General features: G+C 44.2%; 1 protein-coding gene and 1 pseudogene across 4 annotated transcripts in view; both read left to right on the top strand.

Annotated features, from left to right (window-relative positions):
• Positions 1 to 18,174, top strand: part of GRK3 (G protein-coupled receptor kinase 3) — a 117,434-nt gene that overhangs the window by 94,340 nt on the left and 4,920 nt on the right. For all 3 annotated transcript variants that reach the window (XM_079941941.1, XM_079941943.1, XM_079941942.1), the window contains exons 13-18: positions 1,878 to 1,985; positions 9,474 to 9,540; positions 9,987 to 10,087; positions 10,777 to 10,843; positions 11,599 to 11,694; positions 14,841 to 15,003. In XM_079941941.1, coding sequence (XP_079798067.1) covers positions 1,878 to 1,985; positions 9,474 to 9,540; positions 9,987 to 10,087; positions 10,777 to 10,843; positions 11,599 to 11,694; positions 14,841 to 15,003 — 602 coding nt within the window. The remainder of the gene's footprint in view (positions 1 to 1,877; positions 1,986 to 9,473; positions 9,541 to 9,986; positions 10,088 to 10,776; positions 10,844 to 11,598; positions 11,695 to 14,840; positions 15,004 to 18,174) is intronic.
• On the top strand, positions 15,720 to 17,025 carry LOC307197441 (phosphatidylinositol N-acetylglucosaminyltransferase subunit P-like; annotated as a pseudogene). Its single transcript has one exon. The product of its transcript is annotated as a phosphatidylinositol N-acetylglucosaminyltransferase subunit P-like (transcript).

The raw sequence follows: 18,174 nt of genomic DNA, 5'->3' as shown, positions 1-18,174 counted from the left end.
ATTTGTGGCCAGAATTTCACCCTAGACTGGGCTTCTCTGGTCTTTTCAGAGCCGTAGGTATGATGCCAGGACTTCGTCAGACGCTGGCCCGTCTGCACAGCAGGGTTGTGGTTCTCCAGCTAGGTTTAGACTCAGTCCCTCTAATGATGGAATCAAATTCTGACAAACTGAAAGTGAACCACGGAGCAGCCACCAAATGACACAGAAACACTTTGTTTTTGGAACGAAACAGATCGTCAGTGACTCATCGAGTCCCAGCTTATTTCATCCAGGACCACAAAGCTCAGTCCCCTGTCACCGTGTCTTCAAACGCTCAAGTGTTCTTTCCGCATGAACAGCACAGATCGTCAGTGGGAAGCGGCAGGGAGCGCTAGGTGCTGCCGTGTAGGCAGAAGCTGAAAACCGTGGAGGTGGGCAGGGCCAGCGCTCTGCTGTGTCCAGCGTCCACTCAGAGACGTGATCTGCGTTAACCCCATGCATTTATCCTCGTTGAGATCTTCCCATCCCAGAACTGGGTTTTGATCCCGAGAATCGCAGGTTAAAAAGGTCACCACAGAGGTTTTCCCAGCAACAGCAAAGTTAAACTTCCCCAGAAAATGGCTTGGAGGCCCCTTGAGGAAATCTCTGACTCTCACAGCGTGGCTTGCTGACCTCACGCTGTCAGACTTTGGTTTCTGGATGGCGGAGCTTTGCTGAGGGATGGACCAGTGCCCGTTTTCACTGTTGGAGAAAAGTCTTTCAAGATAGAACTCGGAGGCAGAGAGGGTATCGGGCCCAGTGCTGAGCCAGGATCACTTCTCGGAGCAGATTCTCACTGTTTCCGAGCATAAGTTAAAAAGGATTATAATAACATAAGGATAGAGAATAAAATCCCTAACGTAAGTTGAGTTCTTTTTAAGAGCCAGCACTACCCTAAGCCCATTACATACGTGTGATCCTCACGGCACCCCTGTGGGATGAAGGTGTCATTTTATCACCCATTCTATCAGTGAAGAAAATCAATGGAGGATGGGAACAGAGCTACAGTTAAAGGCTTTTTTGGGGCCCCTTCAGGCCACGTCTTTGAAAGTTCCCCACGAGCCCTCTCTTGCACGCTTGGAACAGTGCGTGCTCAGATCTTTAAGGAGGGGTGGGGAGTCGCAGAATGGGAAAGGACTTTGAGTTGCAGATGACACATATTATATATAAATGGTTGTCCTCCCAGGTGATTTTTCTCAGCTTCCTGCAAGTCGCCTGCACATTTGCTTGGCTGAGTCCTTTGGGCTGTCAGCAGCTCTTTAAACCGGATACTTGATTTCTCCGTCTCCGTACCTGTCGGCTTGTCCCCCCACGCCCGCCCTGCCTTGGAGACCATCGTGACCGTGGAAGGGTGGGAGATACGATGGGCATGTGTGCGAGCCCTGGTCCTCAGCACGGGAGGGTGGCGCCACACGGGGACGCCCGTGCCCATCCCTTCCAGGTCTCTAGCGCTACGGTGTGGTCACTGTTCACCACCCCCTCCCCCCGCTCCCTTCCCCGGCCCCACACATCTCCTCAGGAGAGCCCTCAACCGGGCCTGCCCTTGGCTTCTCCTGGCTGTAGTGAGGAAGGACTCCCGAGATTCACATTTCACCTGCGAGACCGTGGAGTGCGCGCACTGTTCATATTCATTTCATATGGTAGTTTATTTGTATTCAGTTCTATCCTAATGAAGACAGGAAAGGTCGTTTTCCCACTGGGTGTTTGCTGAATCATATTTGGTGGAAGCACTGTCGTCCCCTCCCCCTTGTTCATAGTTGCCGACATTGATGAATGATGCTCAGACCTCTTGATGAGCTGGGAATATTTTATAAGGTCTGCAAGCACTGATAACCGCACATACCCTTTCTTCTCCCTAGGGGCACCCACGGGTACATGGCTCCCGAGGTCCTGCAGAAAGGGACTGCGTACGACAGCAGTGCTGACTGGTTCTCCCTGGGTTGTATGCTTTTCAAACTTCTGAGAGGGTGAGTGAAATGCGTCCTCTTAGTACCATCACCATGGCATGCACTTGGATCAAAATCCAAAATATTTACATGTTATTAGGTCCTAATATCGTTTTAGATCACACAGTGATCTTTAAGCCACACACTGATCCAGGCGATGCCCACAGCTCTTTCTGCCCGTAAAAGTGAGAGTTTCTTTCCCATAAGCTTTCGGTATTTTTGTTCCATACCAGGAAGGTATGCCAACACGTTTAGACCTGAAACAAGACTTTGTGGGAATATTTCCATTGATGTCTTATTTTGGGAATAAGTGTTATTTTTAAATGTAGGTAATCGAAGAGGGTAGGAGAATTTCTTTTCCCTGGAATTAATTACTCATGACTGTCTTGTGAGGTTGAAGCATTTTTTACACAAAAGGATGAACACCCAAGAGAATCTGTTTTAAAAGTGTGCATCTGTGACCATGCTGGAATTCGTAGGTTTCAAAAAACACAAAGATGAAATTGTGTAATTCTCTGTTTTTCATTTGTTATACTTGACCCTTAGTTCTAATCTACCAGGGACGATGAAATACAAGCGGAAAGGATGGAATGAAAGCGCTCTCCAAATATGTTCTCATATTGAATGTTTACAAATTATGTTAATATTTCCATTAATTTTAAGAGTCTTTAGCCAATTTTAACAGAGCGCTGAATTGTTTAAGATATGTTTTTGATTATTCTCCATTCACAGAGGTACAAAAAGTAGTTTACATTAAAATTTCCTAGTCAGGGTTCTCCCTGTAACGTTGCTTCTATGAACACACAGGCCTGGTAGTTTGCTAAACTTGCCATGTTTCCCTCAGAAAGCCTTATGGAGCATCGCTGCATCTTCTTATTACCTTTAGCACAATCTGAAAAGAGGCTGGATTCCCTGTCTTCCCCCCAAACTAGGTTCCAAGCACCCCGGCTGCTTCCCCAGGACCTGGATAATCTAGTTGTTCTCTGCTCATCGCATTCACTTGGGAACTAAAATTGTATTATTGCTCAGAGAGTCGGGTCCTGTTGGTCCTTAATTGAATTATCATGTTTGTGGAGCCTGGATGGCCTTAATTCATGTCATCAGACTAGCTGACCTAATTAGAGAGTTTCTGCAAAGCAAATCAGAGAAAACCACTTCCCACCCGAGATGTTTCTCCAGCCAGCGGGAGTCCCTGCATGCATGGTAAGTGCATCCGGACACACCATCTTCATTCACTGAGGTCTCCGCTGAAGAAGGGGTCGGAGATTAGAATCCACACTTAGAGAGTCACGAGATGATTTAAGAAAAACTCTGCACAACAGCAAAAGCTGAATGCATTAACTCAAGATTCAAAAGTCAGTTGTAGAATGTGGCAGGGAAACTTGCAAAGTCTTGCATTTAGGGCTTTGTTTATTGATTTTTGTTTAATATTGATATTCTGTCTGTTTATGATAATGTCCATCTGTGTAGTCTAGGGATCATCTGGCATATACCACTATTTTATCTGAAAATTGGCTTGATCGTTGTCTCTATGCCAGCAGTGTGATTTGTAGCTGATAAAGCCAGTTCCGTCTTACTTGGTCATGGTTCAGGTTTGGAGGACTGCATTGGAAGGTGGTACTTCTTTTATGACATCCTTGATCAGGCTTGATTGAAGCATTATGTTTGATGTGACCCCTATTGAGAGGAATCTTGGCCAACAGGAAGACATCCAGAGGATGGTCATGGGGATGGGATGGGATGGATGGATAAGAAGAGATGAGAATGGTGACAGCTAGAAATCGTGGCTCATATGGACAGGTTCAGAGAGCTGGGTACAGTGCTTCAGGCAGCCATCCTGTTGGCTCCAGCTGTCGGAAGGCCCATCTCATTGAAGGAGGCATACTCATCTGCACAGCTCTAGACAGTGAGCATTTTCAGGAGAGAAAAGACTTCAATTTGACGCAAGAATGTCCGTTCAGCATTTGAGCTGCCCTGTGAAGGCCTGTCCCGCCTCACAGATAGCCAGCTCCCCGTCACTGCCTGGTGACCATCCGCTGAGCCTGAAAATGGCAAGAATCCTTCCAATGCCTAACAAAGAGAATAGACGAATCTTCCCTACAAAGATGTGTGATCGTCTGCCATTCTTTCTAATACCTGTTCAAAAGGCAATCCCAGGAATGGAGAGAGCACTGAAACCAAAGAGCGGGGAAACATTTTTTGACTTAAGTGATTTAAATACCATTCGGTGAGCATTTATTGAGTACCTGCAGTATGCAAGAGCCTGTGCTTGATGCTGTGGGGGAGGGAGGGAGGGAGGGAGCCACACACAGTCCTGGAGGAACTCGGAGGAGAGTAGATAGGTACACACACATACAGAATCGTGAGCTGTATGGGCTGTGCTGGGAGAGCAGAAATGGGATCACCAGGTCTAACCTGGAAGCATAGGGCCGACTTGACAACTTCACGTAAGAGTTGGTATGGGAAGTGTTCTCTCAAAGACAGGATGGCAGGATGAAGACCTGGAGCGGAAGTAGACGACGGGGAGGGGACAGTATGGAGCAGGTGCAGGTGGTCTTTCCCCATCAACGACCTGTGAGTGAGGTGGGGGGGGGTCAGCTGTTGGTCGTGGGGAAGGTGTGCTGAGTGAGAAGATGGAGAAAATTGGGGCAGGGCCGGGGGCCACCTAGAATTCCATGCTGTGCAGGTGGGGCTTTGTTCTTAAGGCCCCAGAGACTGAGGGCTTTTAAGCAAAGGAGGGACAGAGAAAGGAAGCATCTTTTAAGCAAAGGTTGGGTTGCTCTTCAGTAAGAGGATGCTGGTGGGAGGCATGTCTAAGAACCCAGGCAAAGGCTTGAGTAGCGCTGTGGTACTGGGATCAGAAAGGCCACAAATGACTTAACAATATCGTTCTTACAGTCCATAGTGGTTTTTGTTTTTTCAGTGGATGCTTGGCTATGGACAGATAGGAGTTTAGATTCAAGGTGATTGGGAGGATGGTCATATCACTACCAACGTTAGTGGGTATAAAGTATCAGTGGTTCATATTAAGCTGATGTTTATTGAGGGCCCTTCAGGAGCAAAGCATCATGGTGGGATCTGGAGGCGATGGAGCCTTCGTCCCCTCAGCTTAAACGAGGGGTAAGAAGGTTCCAGCCAGGTGTACAGAAGCGTCCTATTCAATTCTTACACACTGTACAGAGGGAGCCCGAGTAGCTGTCTTTTCTCAGACACAAGGGGCCTAAGGAACTGAAACAGGTAACTCAGGAGGGGGTGGGAGGACAGCACGGCCAACGCAGCCTCCCGGGTGCGGGCTTCACAGGCAGTCTGTCCCCCGGTATCCTGGTGCTCTCATGGGGCGGCCACGGCATCAGTCCTCATGGGATGAACCAGACTCCATGCCAGCCACTCCCCAGCGCTCGTCCTCAACCCCAGGAGTGCTTGGCAATGCCCGGGGACATTTTTGGTTGTCACAACTTGGCATCTAGCGGGTCGAGGCCAGGGTTGCCGCTAAGCGTCATACAGTGCACAGGGCGGCCCCCGCTGCTCCAACAAAGGATCACACAGCTGAGGATGAGAAACTGCTCCAGAGCAAGTCTCTTCCCCTCCTCCCCACATCTGCGCAGTGAGGGTGACCAGTGGTCACCAAGGGTCTTTTTTTCGCTTCTGTTTTCTCTGATCAGATATGCTCACACTGACCAGTGTGCCCCATTGCTTCCGCTGAAACACTTGTCTGAACCCCTAGTTCTGTTGTGACACCCTAGAAGGATCCCACAGGGTGCAAGGGACAGGAACCTGGATGTAAGGAAGCTGTCGAGGCCCGAGAACGTGTTTGCATCCCTGGACTCAGTGATGGACCCATCCGCTCAGGGCTGTATGTTGGGTGGGGGTCACTGCTTCCACTTCAGCTGACTGTCAGACCCTGAAGAGCATCTGTGTATAGAGAGGTGTCCATATTGCAGATGTGCGGAATCACCGTCATGATCCTCAATCTAGAGTTCAGCTCTCTGTGAAGGGAAAGAATTGACGTGACAGTAGCCTTGATCTTAAACTTGTCACCATTGATTGTCAGACACAAGGAGAGAGCCCAGGTGGTGGTCTGGGGAGAACTGAGCTCTGCCTGAGGTTGCTGAGTTGGTTCCCATAGGGAAAAACAGGAATGTTTATAAATACTTTGGTAGCTATTGGCTTAGGTTCAAAACTCACATTTGATGTGACATGCAATCTTTTTGGTATTCTAAAATTTTTTTTTTTTTTTTTTTTGCGATAACGCGGGCCTCTCACCGCTATGGCCTCTCCCGCTGTGGAGCACAGGCTCCAGACACGCAGGTTCAGCAGCCATGGCTCACGGGCCCAGCCGCTCCGCGGCATGTGGGATCTTCCCGGACCGGGACACGAACCCGTGTCCCCTGCATCGGCAGGTGGACTCTCAACCACTGCGCCACCAGGGAAGCCCTAAAATTAATTTTTGACGTAAAGATTTGTAGTCACTTGTATTTATAAATGGATTGTTTCTGAGCTCATCTTTTCACTGTGAATGATGTATCGTGCGTGTGTGTGTGTGTGTGTGTGTGTGTGTGTGTGTGTGTGTGTTTCCCCATCATTTAGCATGCCTTGAACGATTTCCCAACTCGTTTGGGGGGAAATTTTCGGCTCTCCCACTCTCTCTGTTATTCAAAAGCCACATCTGACCACTGTACATGTGAATTCTATTCCCATAACGTCCCCCGACGCAGCAGGAGTGTTGCATGTGCTGTTGGAAGAGCTTGGCCCACGTCATAAGTTGTTGACAGGCCCGTTACTGTCTCCTATTTAAAGCGGCTGCGTCGGGGAGCAGCTGTGATCACACAGGATCTGCGAGCACCACGTGCCTCCCTCAGAATGGAGATCATTACTATAGGAGGTTTTCTTTAACTTTTTCCAAAATAGAAACAGAATCTTGGGTTTTGTTCACAAAGAATAATCAAGAAGACATTGGAAACAGATGCGCCTCAGGGCTTGAAAGACCAGACTTTCTCAGCACAACAGTCCAGAACCGAAGATCCGACAAGCATTTCCGATTGTTTCTTATTGAGTCAGACGTGGCAGAGCTATATTTATCAAATGGGATTTGTAACGATCGGGCCCGTGTGCCGGGAATGTTTTTGGCACCGCTAACTTTAACTCCCGTCCCCTCGCAAAGCCCTCCCTCTGGTCACATGAAAGAGTTTTTAAATTTAGCACGGAGCATCTCTGTCAGAACACAGTCGTCCTTCTCTCCAAGTGTCTGGGCACAGCCCTCTGCTTCCAGCATCAGATGCAGGCAAGCACATGAGGGTTGAGAGCAGGAAGGGGTCCTCCGGCTTTGCACACAGGAGCCAAAGCAGATGGATTTGCCGAAACACAGGAGACCTTCACACAATCTCCTTTTATACGTTAAGGAACTCTGTGGGGTAGGAGCAGTTGTGTCATGAAGAGAGACTGAAGTTGTAGTAAGATTTAATAAACCTATATTCCTTTTCTCTTGAACCATGAACATGTTAATATCTCTGTGTATTTTGCATACAGAATGATCCAAGTCAAGTTTTTAAAAATTATAGTATCTCATAAACAACAGATATAGTTTGTTATTCTATCCCATTTGCTTTTTAAATGCAGTAATTTTACATTTTTCTCCTTGGAAACAATTAGGATGCAAAGACTATTTCCAATCAAAATCTGTTTTAAAGATTGGCGTATGTTTGCTTGGTACTAATTTACCTTGTTTAGATTTTTTTTTCCAAATTAATGCTTTCAAGAGATGGAAATTACTGTGTTTTTCACTGCATATGAAAGAAAGCAAGCGTTAGAGTGCCCTCTCTTGTGCAAAGTGAAAATTGAAATATTTAAATAAATACTCTGAAGTGGAATCATCATCATAGTTTAACTTATTCAGTAGCAAGAGTGGGTGGACGTTTTAGTTCTTTTTTCTAAATCACAGTGATTTATGTGCTCAACATCCTTATCCATTTTATAGAGTTAACTTTTATATAATATCTTGCCTCAGATTATGTTATATATGCCTTATAAATAAATCTACAGGGTTGATCATTTTACAGGCATGTCTTACCATCAGAAATCTCAATCATATCCCTTCTTTAATTTTCAAAATAAATAAGGCCAGGGTTTTCTAGTTTGCATGTTTACTAGTCTCTTTTAATGCTAAGAGTATCTTTGTTTTTTTTAATTTATTTTATTGAAATATAGTTGATTTACAATGTTGTGTTAGTTTTTAGTGTACAGCCAAGTGATTCAGTTATATATATATATGTATGTATATATAGATATATATATATATATACATCATCTTCACATTCTATTCCATTATGGTTTATCATAGGATATTGACTATAATTCCCTGTGCTATACAGTAGGAACTTGTTGTTTATCCATCCTGTATATAATAGTTTGCATCTGCGAATCCCAAACTCCCAATCCATTCCTCACCCCCACCCCCGCCACTGACAACCACTAATCTGTTCTCTATGTCTGTAAGTCTGTTTTTGTTTCGTAGATAAGTTCATTTGTGTCATATTTTAGATTCCATATATAAGTGATATCTAAGGTTAACTTTAAAAGCCAGTTTATTCAGCATTTTAAAAATGTAATCAAGAGTAAGAATAATTTCTTTACATAGTTGATCAAGCAGACATTCATTTTGTAAAGTTAGACTCATCCTTATTAATATCACAGATGTGTATCAGATACCCACCGTATACTGCCATTGTCCCGGCTACTAGCATGTACATTATTTTATTCGTTCCCGTCACCGTTTTGGTGACGGATATTGCATTATGCTGTTTGCAGATGAAGAGACTGAGACTGGAGGTTTCCCTGACTGGTTCACAGCCGAGTCGCAGCGTGAACCCAGGGTTTCTGACTCTTAAGTCTGGGGCTGTTTGTAAGTAGGACATGAGGGAGCAGTTCTCAGAACTCTGGAGGGTCTGGGAGCACAGGGTTAGTTTATATCTCTTATCCTCAAAGGAATGTAGTGCTTAAAATTACTGGATTCTAGGGGGGAAGTGTGTTCATCTTGGACGTGTTTTGATTTGACTGCAGTTCTTTGTATTGTACGAGGAACTAATACCCATTTTTCTAAAAAAAAAAAAAAAAAGTATGAAAGTTACCATTATCTCAAACAGTAATGTGACAAATGCCATGTGTGTGACTTTCATTTTCATAAATACCTGTTTGCTAATTTTTTTCCCAAGTGATATTTTAAATTAGCACTTGGAATATATTTGCTAAAGTATATTTTGGTACCATGACTGCATTGACGTGAAGCTCAGGAGTTGAAGTAAACATAAGCCTTTGCTCCTTCAGGACCTAATATATCTGATTGTCAGTCTGATCATCAGTTTTCCTCTGGAAATGCTTATATGTTTATGGCTTTTGTGTTTCTGCAGTTTCAAATGAGCAGTGACAGAACGTAATACCTTGCCCAAATATTAGTCAACAATGTTTGCTGTTACCTGAAACCATCTAGTGATGGAATTTTCTTTATCTCTACAGTCACAGCCCTTTCAGACAACATAAAACCAAAGATAAGCATGAGATAGACCGAATGACACTCACCATGGTAAGGAGGTCAAAAACTATTTTTTTTTTTGCATTATAATTTTCATGTTTCATTCCATCACAACCAGTATAAAAAAAAAAAGCTTTCTTAAAACACTGGAAATAGATGCTAAGGCAGATATCAGGCTTTGCTAACAATCAGTAAGAGCAAGATGTAGAAAATCAAGAACAAAACTAAAGAAATCAAACAAAAGGAAAAATGACCGGGATGCAGAAGAGCGAGGAGACCTGATTCTTCTGGCTCCAGCCTGTCGATTGACTCTGAAGATGAGTAACTGTTCTGTGTTTCTTTAGGGTCGATGTCAGTTGGCAATGAATCTGCAATTTTTTTTTTTTGTAACACTATCCTTATGCAAGAAATGGCCTTTAAATCTGGTCGGGGGTGAGGGCACTGTTTCCCTGGATGCATTTTTGAGATCGTATTCTCCCCCCACCCCCCACCCCCAGAATGTGGAACTTCCAGACATCTTCTCCCCTGAGCTGAAGTCCCTTCTGGAAGGCTTGCTCCAGCGAGACGTTAGTAAGCGACTCGGCTGCCACGGACGCGGGTAGGCCGTTGCTTCTGCCTTTCAGCGTCTTCACCTGGAAAGCAGAACAGTTCCTTTCAGTACACTGAGAATCTTCCATTTCAGTTAGGGGGGGTCGGAGGGAATCACATGGGAACTATATGTATATTGACCCACGTGTTTTCCTCAGAGTCTGCAGCTTCTTCTGTTCCATGTGAACTGAACTGTAGCAGGGATCTTTGGGAAAGACTGTTCCTTCAGTTTAGGGAGGGGTTTGGCATGCACTGTTCTGCTAGATTTCTAGTTTGCTTCAAAATTAATATTTGGTGCTTCATATCCCTGCCATCTCATCTGTGAGGACTTGTAGACATTTGCTGTCAATCTCTTTAATGTGTGGATCTCTAATTTAGTTCTTAGTTAAATTTGTTCTCATGATTACAGAATCAGATATAGATATAATCTGTGAAAACCCCTAGGTTATCTCAGGCTGGGATGAGCATCCCCAGTAAAGTATCCCATGGACCATATTCCTAGGCTCAGTGGGCAGTATTTCTAAACATCACAGTGTTCCTTGGATTGCTTCGAAAAAAGCATATTTTACTTGCTGTCTTAAAGAGCTGGAAATAGTTGTCCCTGTGTGTTCTGTAATAGGAGATAATTTTTGCAAACCGTTTCTTAGATTTCCGAATGCATGTTTACTTACCACTGCTGTGACTCCCTGTCTCCCGCAGTGCACAGGAACTAAAAACGCACAACTTCTTCAGAGGCATCGACTGGCAGCAAGTCTACCTGCAGAAGGTACTCCTGCTGGGACCCCACCCCGGGTACCACCCCGACTGTGCTCTCCATCTGCATCTCTGTATGCATCTCTACGTCCTGGCTCTGTCTCCAGGGTCCGCCCCAGCTCTCCATCCACAGCCCTGCTTCTTGCTCTCCTATCCACGTGCTGCCTTATGGCTCATTCCCTTTGGAACAACTTCTCCCTTTTTGTTTATATGTAAAAATGTACGAGAAACGTTTGTCATACACTTAGATACTTTTGAGCCCAGCACCACATAATTTAAGAATTAGCATGATTGTATAGTAGCATAATCCCCTTGGCTTATTTTAAGCTACTTTTTAATATTCTCATTGATTCAGGAAAACACCCCAAATTCAAGTTGTTGTTGTTTTTTCTCAGTGTTGATGATCATCTTTGGACTCATCTTTGCATCAGCTCAGACCGTTGAGGGACGATGCTCTGTTAGTCCTGCCTAATTAGGAATAGAGTTCGGGCTCTGGTTCAGCCAGCATTGGCCTCGGGACGTTTGTGGGTGTGGGGCACCCCACCCTGCCCCATTGCAGGTGTTAAGCTTCTAGCAAACTGGGTCGTGGGGCTGCATCTCCTTTGGGGGCATTGTGAACTGTGCACTGTGATTCGTGTGAGCTTGAATGAGCCCTGCACGGACTGTGACACCTTGATGTGTCGCACTGAGATCTCTTTATAGAATAGCAGGTTGGGACCGGGCCCTGAGTCACCTAGTAGCTGAACCTTTCTTCTCTGGCTCTTCCAGTACCCTCCACCCTTGATCCCTCCCCGGGGGGAAGTCAATGCGGCCGACGCCTTTGACATCGGCTCATTTGATGAAGAGGATACCAAAGGCATCAAGGTACACCGGCGATGCTTGCTTTCAGGCTTTGTTTTGTTTTTTTCTGGAGGGTGGGGGATTTTTTAATTGGAAATCAGGCTTCGTGATTGACTTAGTACTGGCCTGTTTATGGACTGTAACTTACAGATGAATATCCATATATTTGACGAATGTAGAAGAGGTCAAGACCTGAATTAGAGACCACGACAGCTGTCTTTGGACTACCTATTTTACGTTTGATAAACTGCAAAGTGGTCACATTCTTATTGATTTGGATAGATTGGTGGTTGATAGAAAACTCAGACGTGCTATGAAGCAGGGAAATACAGCTGGGTGATGGCAAACGTACTTGGCCTCATGCCAGACAGCCAGTCATCTTAGTTCTCCCAAATACCCTGGTTTCTCTGTGTCAGGATGAAAAGAGCAAACAGCGTGAATCATTTTGCATTTGTCAATCAAAAGTGAAATAATCACGTTTGTTTGTTTTTTTTAATATATATAGCATCTTCTGCATTTTTCAGACTTTGGTGCCTATCATTATTTTCCAAGTAGACAGGGCATAATTAGAGGTGGTGAGTCAGGGGAGAAAGTCACCCTCTTTTGGATGCCCAGTCAGAGCGTGTCACTACGTGTCAAGTTCTCACTGCCCCCACTTTCTCGGCTTCTCCCTCTGAGAGGCTCCCCTGCCCGCGTCTTCTCAGCTGCCTGCATTTATGGCCTTGTGTCAGCCCCCCTGGTCTTTCCTACCAGGCAGCTGTAAAGGTGATTGGGGTGCTCACGTGGCCAGTTTCCCAGGATGGCAGGATGGGGGGTGGCGGGGAAGGTCAGGTGAAGCACAGCGGTGAGGGCCTGGTCTGAGCCGTGGCTCCCCTGGGGACAGCAGCGTGACCACTGTGCAGATGCTCGACATCTTCTGTGGCCTGGACAGACAGGACCACCCTATAGCTTCGGGAATAGTCCTTTTACAGAGTTACCTGAAAGGATCACTGCTGTCACAGTAGAATTTTGTCATCAGACATGCTTCTCTCCAGCAAAGGGCACTAAAAGGAAAACGAATATCACGTGGGAGCCTGTGAAAATTTTGTTGTTCAAAAGAGAGTCTTCACGCTTTCAATTTTGTCAGCTGTATTCTGGGCTTTGGAGTCAGACGCACTGGCCTCAGATCTGCACTTATTACCTAAGGGAATCAGGGCCATTTAGGGAACCTCAGGAGCATTGGTTTGCTTGCCTGTGAAGTGAGTGGTTTCATTGCCAGGCCTTCTCTGTGGGTGGGTCACCTGTGTCAGCCTCCTGGCACGTACACTAGGAGTTTCTGTTGTGGTGGTTTTGCTTCTTCCGGAACCAGAGCTGAGAAGACTGTGTCTCTTAAATTGCAGCCCAAATAATACATTGTTCTTTAAGGAGAAAAAAAAAAAGCTCACTTCATGTAGAGCTTTGTTTTATTCATTTTCCACATAGGCCGAGTCATAAAGACCAAGGCTCTCTGACCTTACAGGAGATGGAGCCATTTGTGTATAAAGCAGAGTTGTCCGTTTCAGAGCAACCACTTTGGAAAGGAGGGTGTTTTCACTTTTGCCCAACTCTGCAGAATCTGCCCCAGTGTCCCTCATCGCAGGGTGCTCTCCTGGCCTTGGTGCTCTAGCACTGCACCCCACACACACACACACACACACACACACACACACACGCATGAGCGTGTTCACACTCAGGACACACAAAGGTTTCAGCTCCAGGCTTGGTTTGGGCGTCTGAAGAAAGCTGAAAGGGGAAACACAGTACACATTTTGATCTCAGAGTCAGCACGTTAGGATAACAAGTCAGTAAGGGTGGGTGGAGAGCATCCTGATTGGGACCAGGATGCAGGTTCCTCCAGTGGTTCAGTGACTCACTCAAGGCCTGTGGGCAGGAGCCTCACCCTTGGTCTTTCTCCCTTTTCCTTCTAAATAACTTGCCTCTCTCCCGTACTTATCTCTCAGGCAAGGGAGTGAACGAGTCAAGCTTCTAGAGAGATCCCTGCTTTTGAAAGACAGGGCTATTTTTTCCTATCAGTAGGATCGCTTGTCTTTCTGCCACAGAACTGTAACTCAAATCTGTAAAACCATTTTCTTAGCTTGCTTTCAGAGTACAGGCTCACTGAGGGAGAAGAATGAAGAATTTTGAGTAATAGTTTGGAAGAGAAATGCTGTCGTTAAGTGTAATTTTTCTTATAGCACCTCTGAAAGGCCACATCGCCTAAAGTCTCCGTGTATCTCGAGACTTACGATCATACTGTTCAACTTGGACTCATTGGAAGGCTCATGGGCTAAATGGTAAATTTGGCCTAGTGGACCTTTTAGTTTTTCTCACTTTACAGAATAATGGGGGGGGTGGTTAGAAAGCCCTCCTGGCTTCTCCCTTGTAACTGTATCTAAAACCATAGGGATCTGTTTTCACAAATAAAATATCCTCACTATAATCGAAATTATTTTGTTGCCAGATTCTTGTCATCCTTTAAAGAAAACCCTATATATGTTAGTTTTCATTGGCAAAAATGCTATGAAGATGCTGTAGAAGATTGGGCTGCATCTGACTGACCCAGGGATGGAAGTGAGGTGCCCGTAATACATCGCCCTGTGTGGACCCTGGTTGTTAGATTGTCTTTCTTTTTTCTTTTTAAAAGATTTTATTGAAGTATAGTTGATGTACAATATTATATAACTTACAGGTGTACAATATAGTGACTAACAACTTTTAAAGGTTATACCCCATTTACAGTCATTGTAAGATACTGGCTGTCTTCCCCGTGTTGTACAGCATATGCCTTGGCCACTCGGTTGTCATTGGTGGAGGTTTATGACAAGTAATGAATTGTCTCTTAATGGTTACAGGCTGTTGTCTAGTTATCGTCCTACACGCAGTTATGGTACTGTTGAATCTGTTGCCTTTGTAAGCATGTTAAATCATACATATCTCTTAATGGTTATAGGCTGTTGTCTAGTTATCTTCGTACACGCAGTTATGGTACTGTTGAATCTGTTGCCTTTGTAAGCATGTTAAATCATACATATCTCTTAATGGTTATAGGCTGTTGTCTAGTTATCTTCGTACACGCAGTTGTGGTACTGTTGAATCTGTTGCCTTTGTAAGCATGTTAAATCATACATATCTTGATTCCTTAAAATGATAAGCTTCTTGATTGCGACCAAGACCTCTACAAGAACTTCCCTCTGGTGATCTCTGAGCGCTGGCAGCAGGAAGTGGCGGAAACTGTTTATGAAGCAGTGAATGCAGACACGGATAAAATCGAGGCCAGGAAGAGAGCTAAAAATAAGCAGCTTGGCCACGAAGAAGGTAAAATAGCTGGTGTGTCTGAAGATGTTTCTAAAGCAATGAATTTTCAAGATCTCTTGTAAAGCTGAAAATAGCATCTGGGTCATAAAGTACTTTCCAGTAGAGTGGGGGAAATGCCATAAATTGTTTTCGTTTTACCTGGCTTGGGAAAGGTCAGTGTGAAATGATATTTCAAAGTCTTTAATTTTTTAAAAAGTCTTTATTGAAATTTAGTTGATTTACAACGTTGTGTCAGTTTCAAGTGTACAGCAAAGCGATTCCGTTATACATATATATAAATATATACTTGATATTTCAAAGTCTTTAGTCCACATATAAATAATATGTATGGAGGTCGTCAGCAGTATTTTGTCAATACACCTTCTTATCTTGGAGTTTGGGGGCCAGTTTGGAAGTTTTCTTCCTTAAAGATTAAGTATCGCGGTGTCAGCAACAGGGCCAGCTTCCTGGGTGTCCGGCCTGTGTGGTGTCATCAGGCCGCCGACCCAGGTTAATGCTCTGCTGGTACCATCTTGACATTCTTAATAATTTTTTAACAAGCGGCCTGCATTTTCATTTTCCACGGGGCCCCGCAAAGTATGGTGAGGAACTTAGTATTACATGTTTACTTGTCAAGAGACATAAGTGTATATACATACATTTATATTATAAACAGCATGAAAGAGTCACCAGGGCCGAACTGTGGGGAGGGGCCGAGTGGGCGCGTCAAGGACCCGAGATTATCTAAAGCCACGGGGAAAATGGTGGAGAATTCACCGTCGCCATTGCCAGAAAGAGCGACTTATGGCTTTCTCCTTTTCTTAAGTTCCCAATTTGGCTTCACACTGTATCTTGCGTGGGCTTTTATTCCTGAATCTTGGCTAAACTCCTTAGGCTTAACCTATTGGCCTCAAAAACACTGGGCAGTTAGTTGCACTGCCTGTGTACCTCCTCATTACTGTAGTGACAGGTTACGTGCTCTCATTTGGAATAAACATGACGAGTGCCTCTCCACTCAACTCCATTCATACGATCACAGATAACTGTGCCAAAAACCAACAACAGAAGAAATACCGAGAAGGAGCCATGCCAGCATTAAGAGATATTCCTATTAGTGAAGTAAACCAAATGTTCTTTCTTGCAGCCAAAGAACTTTACACCAAAAACTGAATTGTACGTAGACTAATACCAAACGCTTATTACAAATCTTTGATGTAAAAATTTCGACCATAGTAATTTTGACTATCTTTCTGATTAATATCCAGTATTGAAATGTAAAAAAAAAAAAAAAAAAGAAGTTGAACTTCTCTTAGATTAAGTTCTATTAATATTATAAATGTTATCAAGGGGCTTCCCTGGTGGCGCAGTGGTTGAGAGTCCGCCTGCCGATGCAGGGCACATGGGTTTGTGCCCTGGTCTGGGAAGATCCCACATGCCGTGGAGCGGCTGGGCCCGTGAGCCCTGGCCGCTGAGCCTGTGCGTCCGGAGCCTGTGCTCCGCAACGGGAGAGGCCACAACAGTGAGAGGCCCGCGTACCGCAAAAAAAAAAAGTTATCAAATAGTAGTTACTAATGGACAGAATAAGTAAAATCCTGCATTACCATATAGCAAATATCCCTCCCCCCCAAAAAAAGAAAAAAAGTCACCAAGCCATATTTTTATTTGCCATATTTGAGTGCCCTGTTAGGATTTCCAAAGGAGAATACATAACATCCAGTATTAAATAAATCAGTCATTTTGATTCACCAAATATTGCCACTCTTGATTTTTCTAAGACTTTATGGCTTTTTGATATTTAAACTTATTGTGGTTAGTGATGAAGGTAGCTTTTTGTTTTACTTCTAAGCAAAGACCTTTCTGAGGTTAACGTATAATAAGAATGACCGGAAACAATTTCAGTCTGTGAACAATTTGCTTTGGTGGGGGTATCTTGGTGCAGGATTCCTGGGTCTTGTCGACCATCCCCCAGTAGCATTTATCATCTGCTTAGAAAAGTGTCCACCATACTGGATGAATGACTCCTTACCTAAAAGTCGCCTGAGTGCACCAAGGGAACGTGACAGCCCTTTAACTGTGTTCACCTCCATTCTGCAGGGAAAGGGGCTTTATTTCTAAGCCGTTCTTGAGAGAACGGGTCCACTGAGATCACTCTGGACCACGTTTGCTGTTACGGATTTTACACAGGAAATTATAGCCTCGGTAGTTTGCTCAAGGAAGAGCCACGATGTCACTAGAATCTTGACAAATTGGACCCAGAAAAAAATATGTATGTTAATGACCTTGTTGAAGTGTAGGCTTTTAATTAGAGCTGTAATTAGAACGTCTAGCAAATTAATGAATTATTCTCACATGTAATTAAGTAATTTAGGAATAACTAGATCTTGGTTGAAGATCTCAGAAGAAGTAAAAATATAAGACGTATACTTTAAATGTACTTGACAAATGCAGACACCTTTTCCATTAAAATGGCAACTCCGTGAACCACACCCCATCACCACGGACCCTCCCGAGGCCCCTCCCTCCTTCATTCTTTTCCTTCCTGCTTGTGTCCGAGTGACACAACATGGGTTTTGCTTATTTATTACCTGAATCTCCCACTAGAATGTAAGCTCCCTGAAGGCGAGGACTTTTGTCTCTTTTATCCACTGCTGTGTCCAGAATGCCTAGCACATGCCCAGCACCTCGGCATTCATTCCCTTCATAGTTGAATGAATGAGTGAGTGAGTGAATGAATGATTTTAGCAAATCACCAAATCCTCTAAGGAAGGCAAAGTAAGCCACTTAAAATTGACCTTTTTTGTTTTTTGAGACAATACTTTGCTGTAAAAATGTAATCAGAACTCAGCATGCGTGTGAATTAGCTTGGCCTCCCTACATAACCATATATATGAAGGATAATTATAACCTTAAGTGGAGGAAAGACCAGTTTTTGACCCTTGTGTTACTTTGGCTTCTTTGGACAAGAAAATCCCCTCTCTTGTTATTTTTTTTAAATAACATTAAAGGGAGAAGCCCAATTCCATATAAAGGCAAAGGTACTTTGGGCATAGCTCGAATTTAATCACTCTATTCCTCAGTTATCACCCTACATAATGAAAAAATATTTAGCAAACAAACTTTGACCCTCTCAGAGCAATAGAGGAACATCATGAGTTTATCAGAATATTGAGAAACAGCCATTTAATATGTTAG

Source organism: Stenella coeruleoalba, assembly GCF_951394435.1.
Source record: "Stenella coeruleoalba genome assembly, chromosome: 14".
In the NCBI taxonomy this organism is placed as follows: Eukaryota; Metazoa; Chordata; class Mammalia; order Artiodactyla; family Delphinidae; genus Stenella; species Stenella coeruleoalba.
This window is presented reverse-complemented; position numbering and strand designations above follow the sequence as displayed.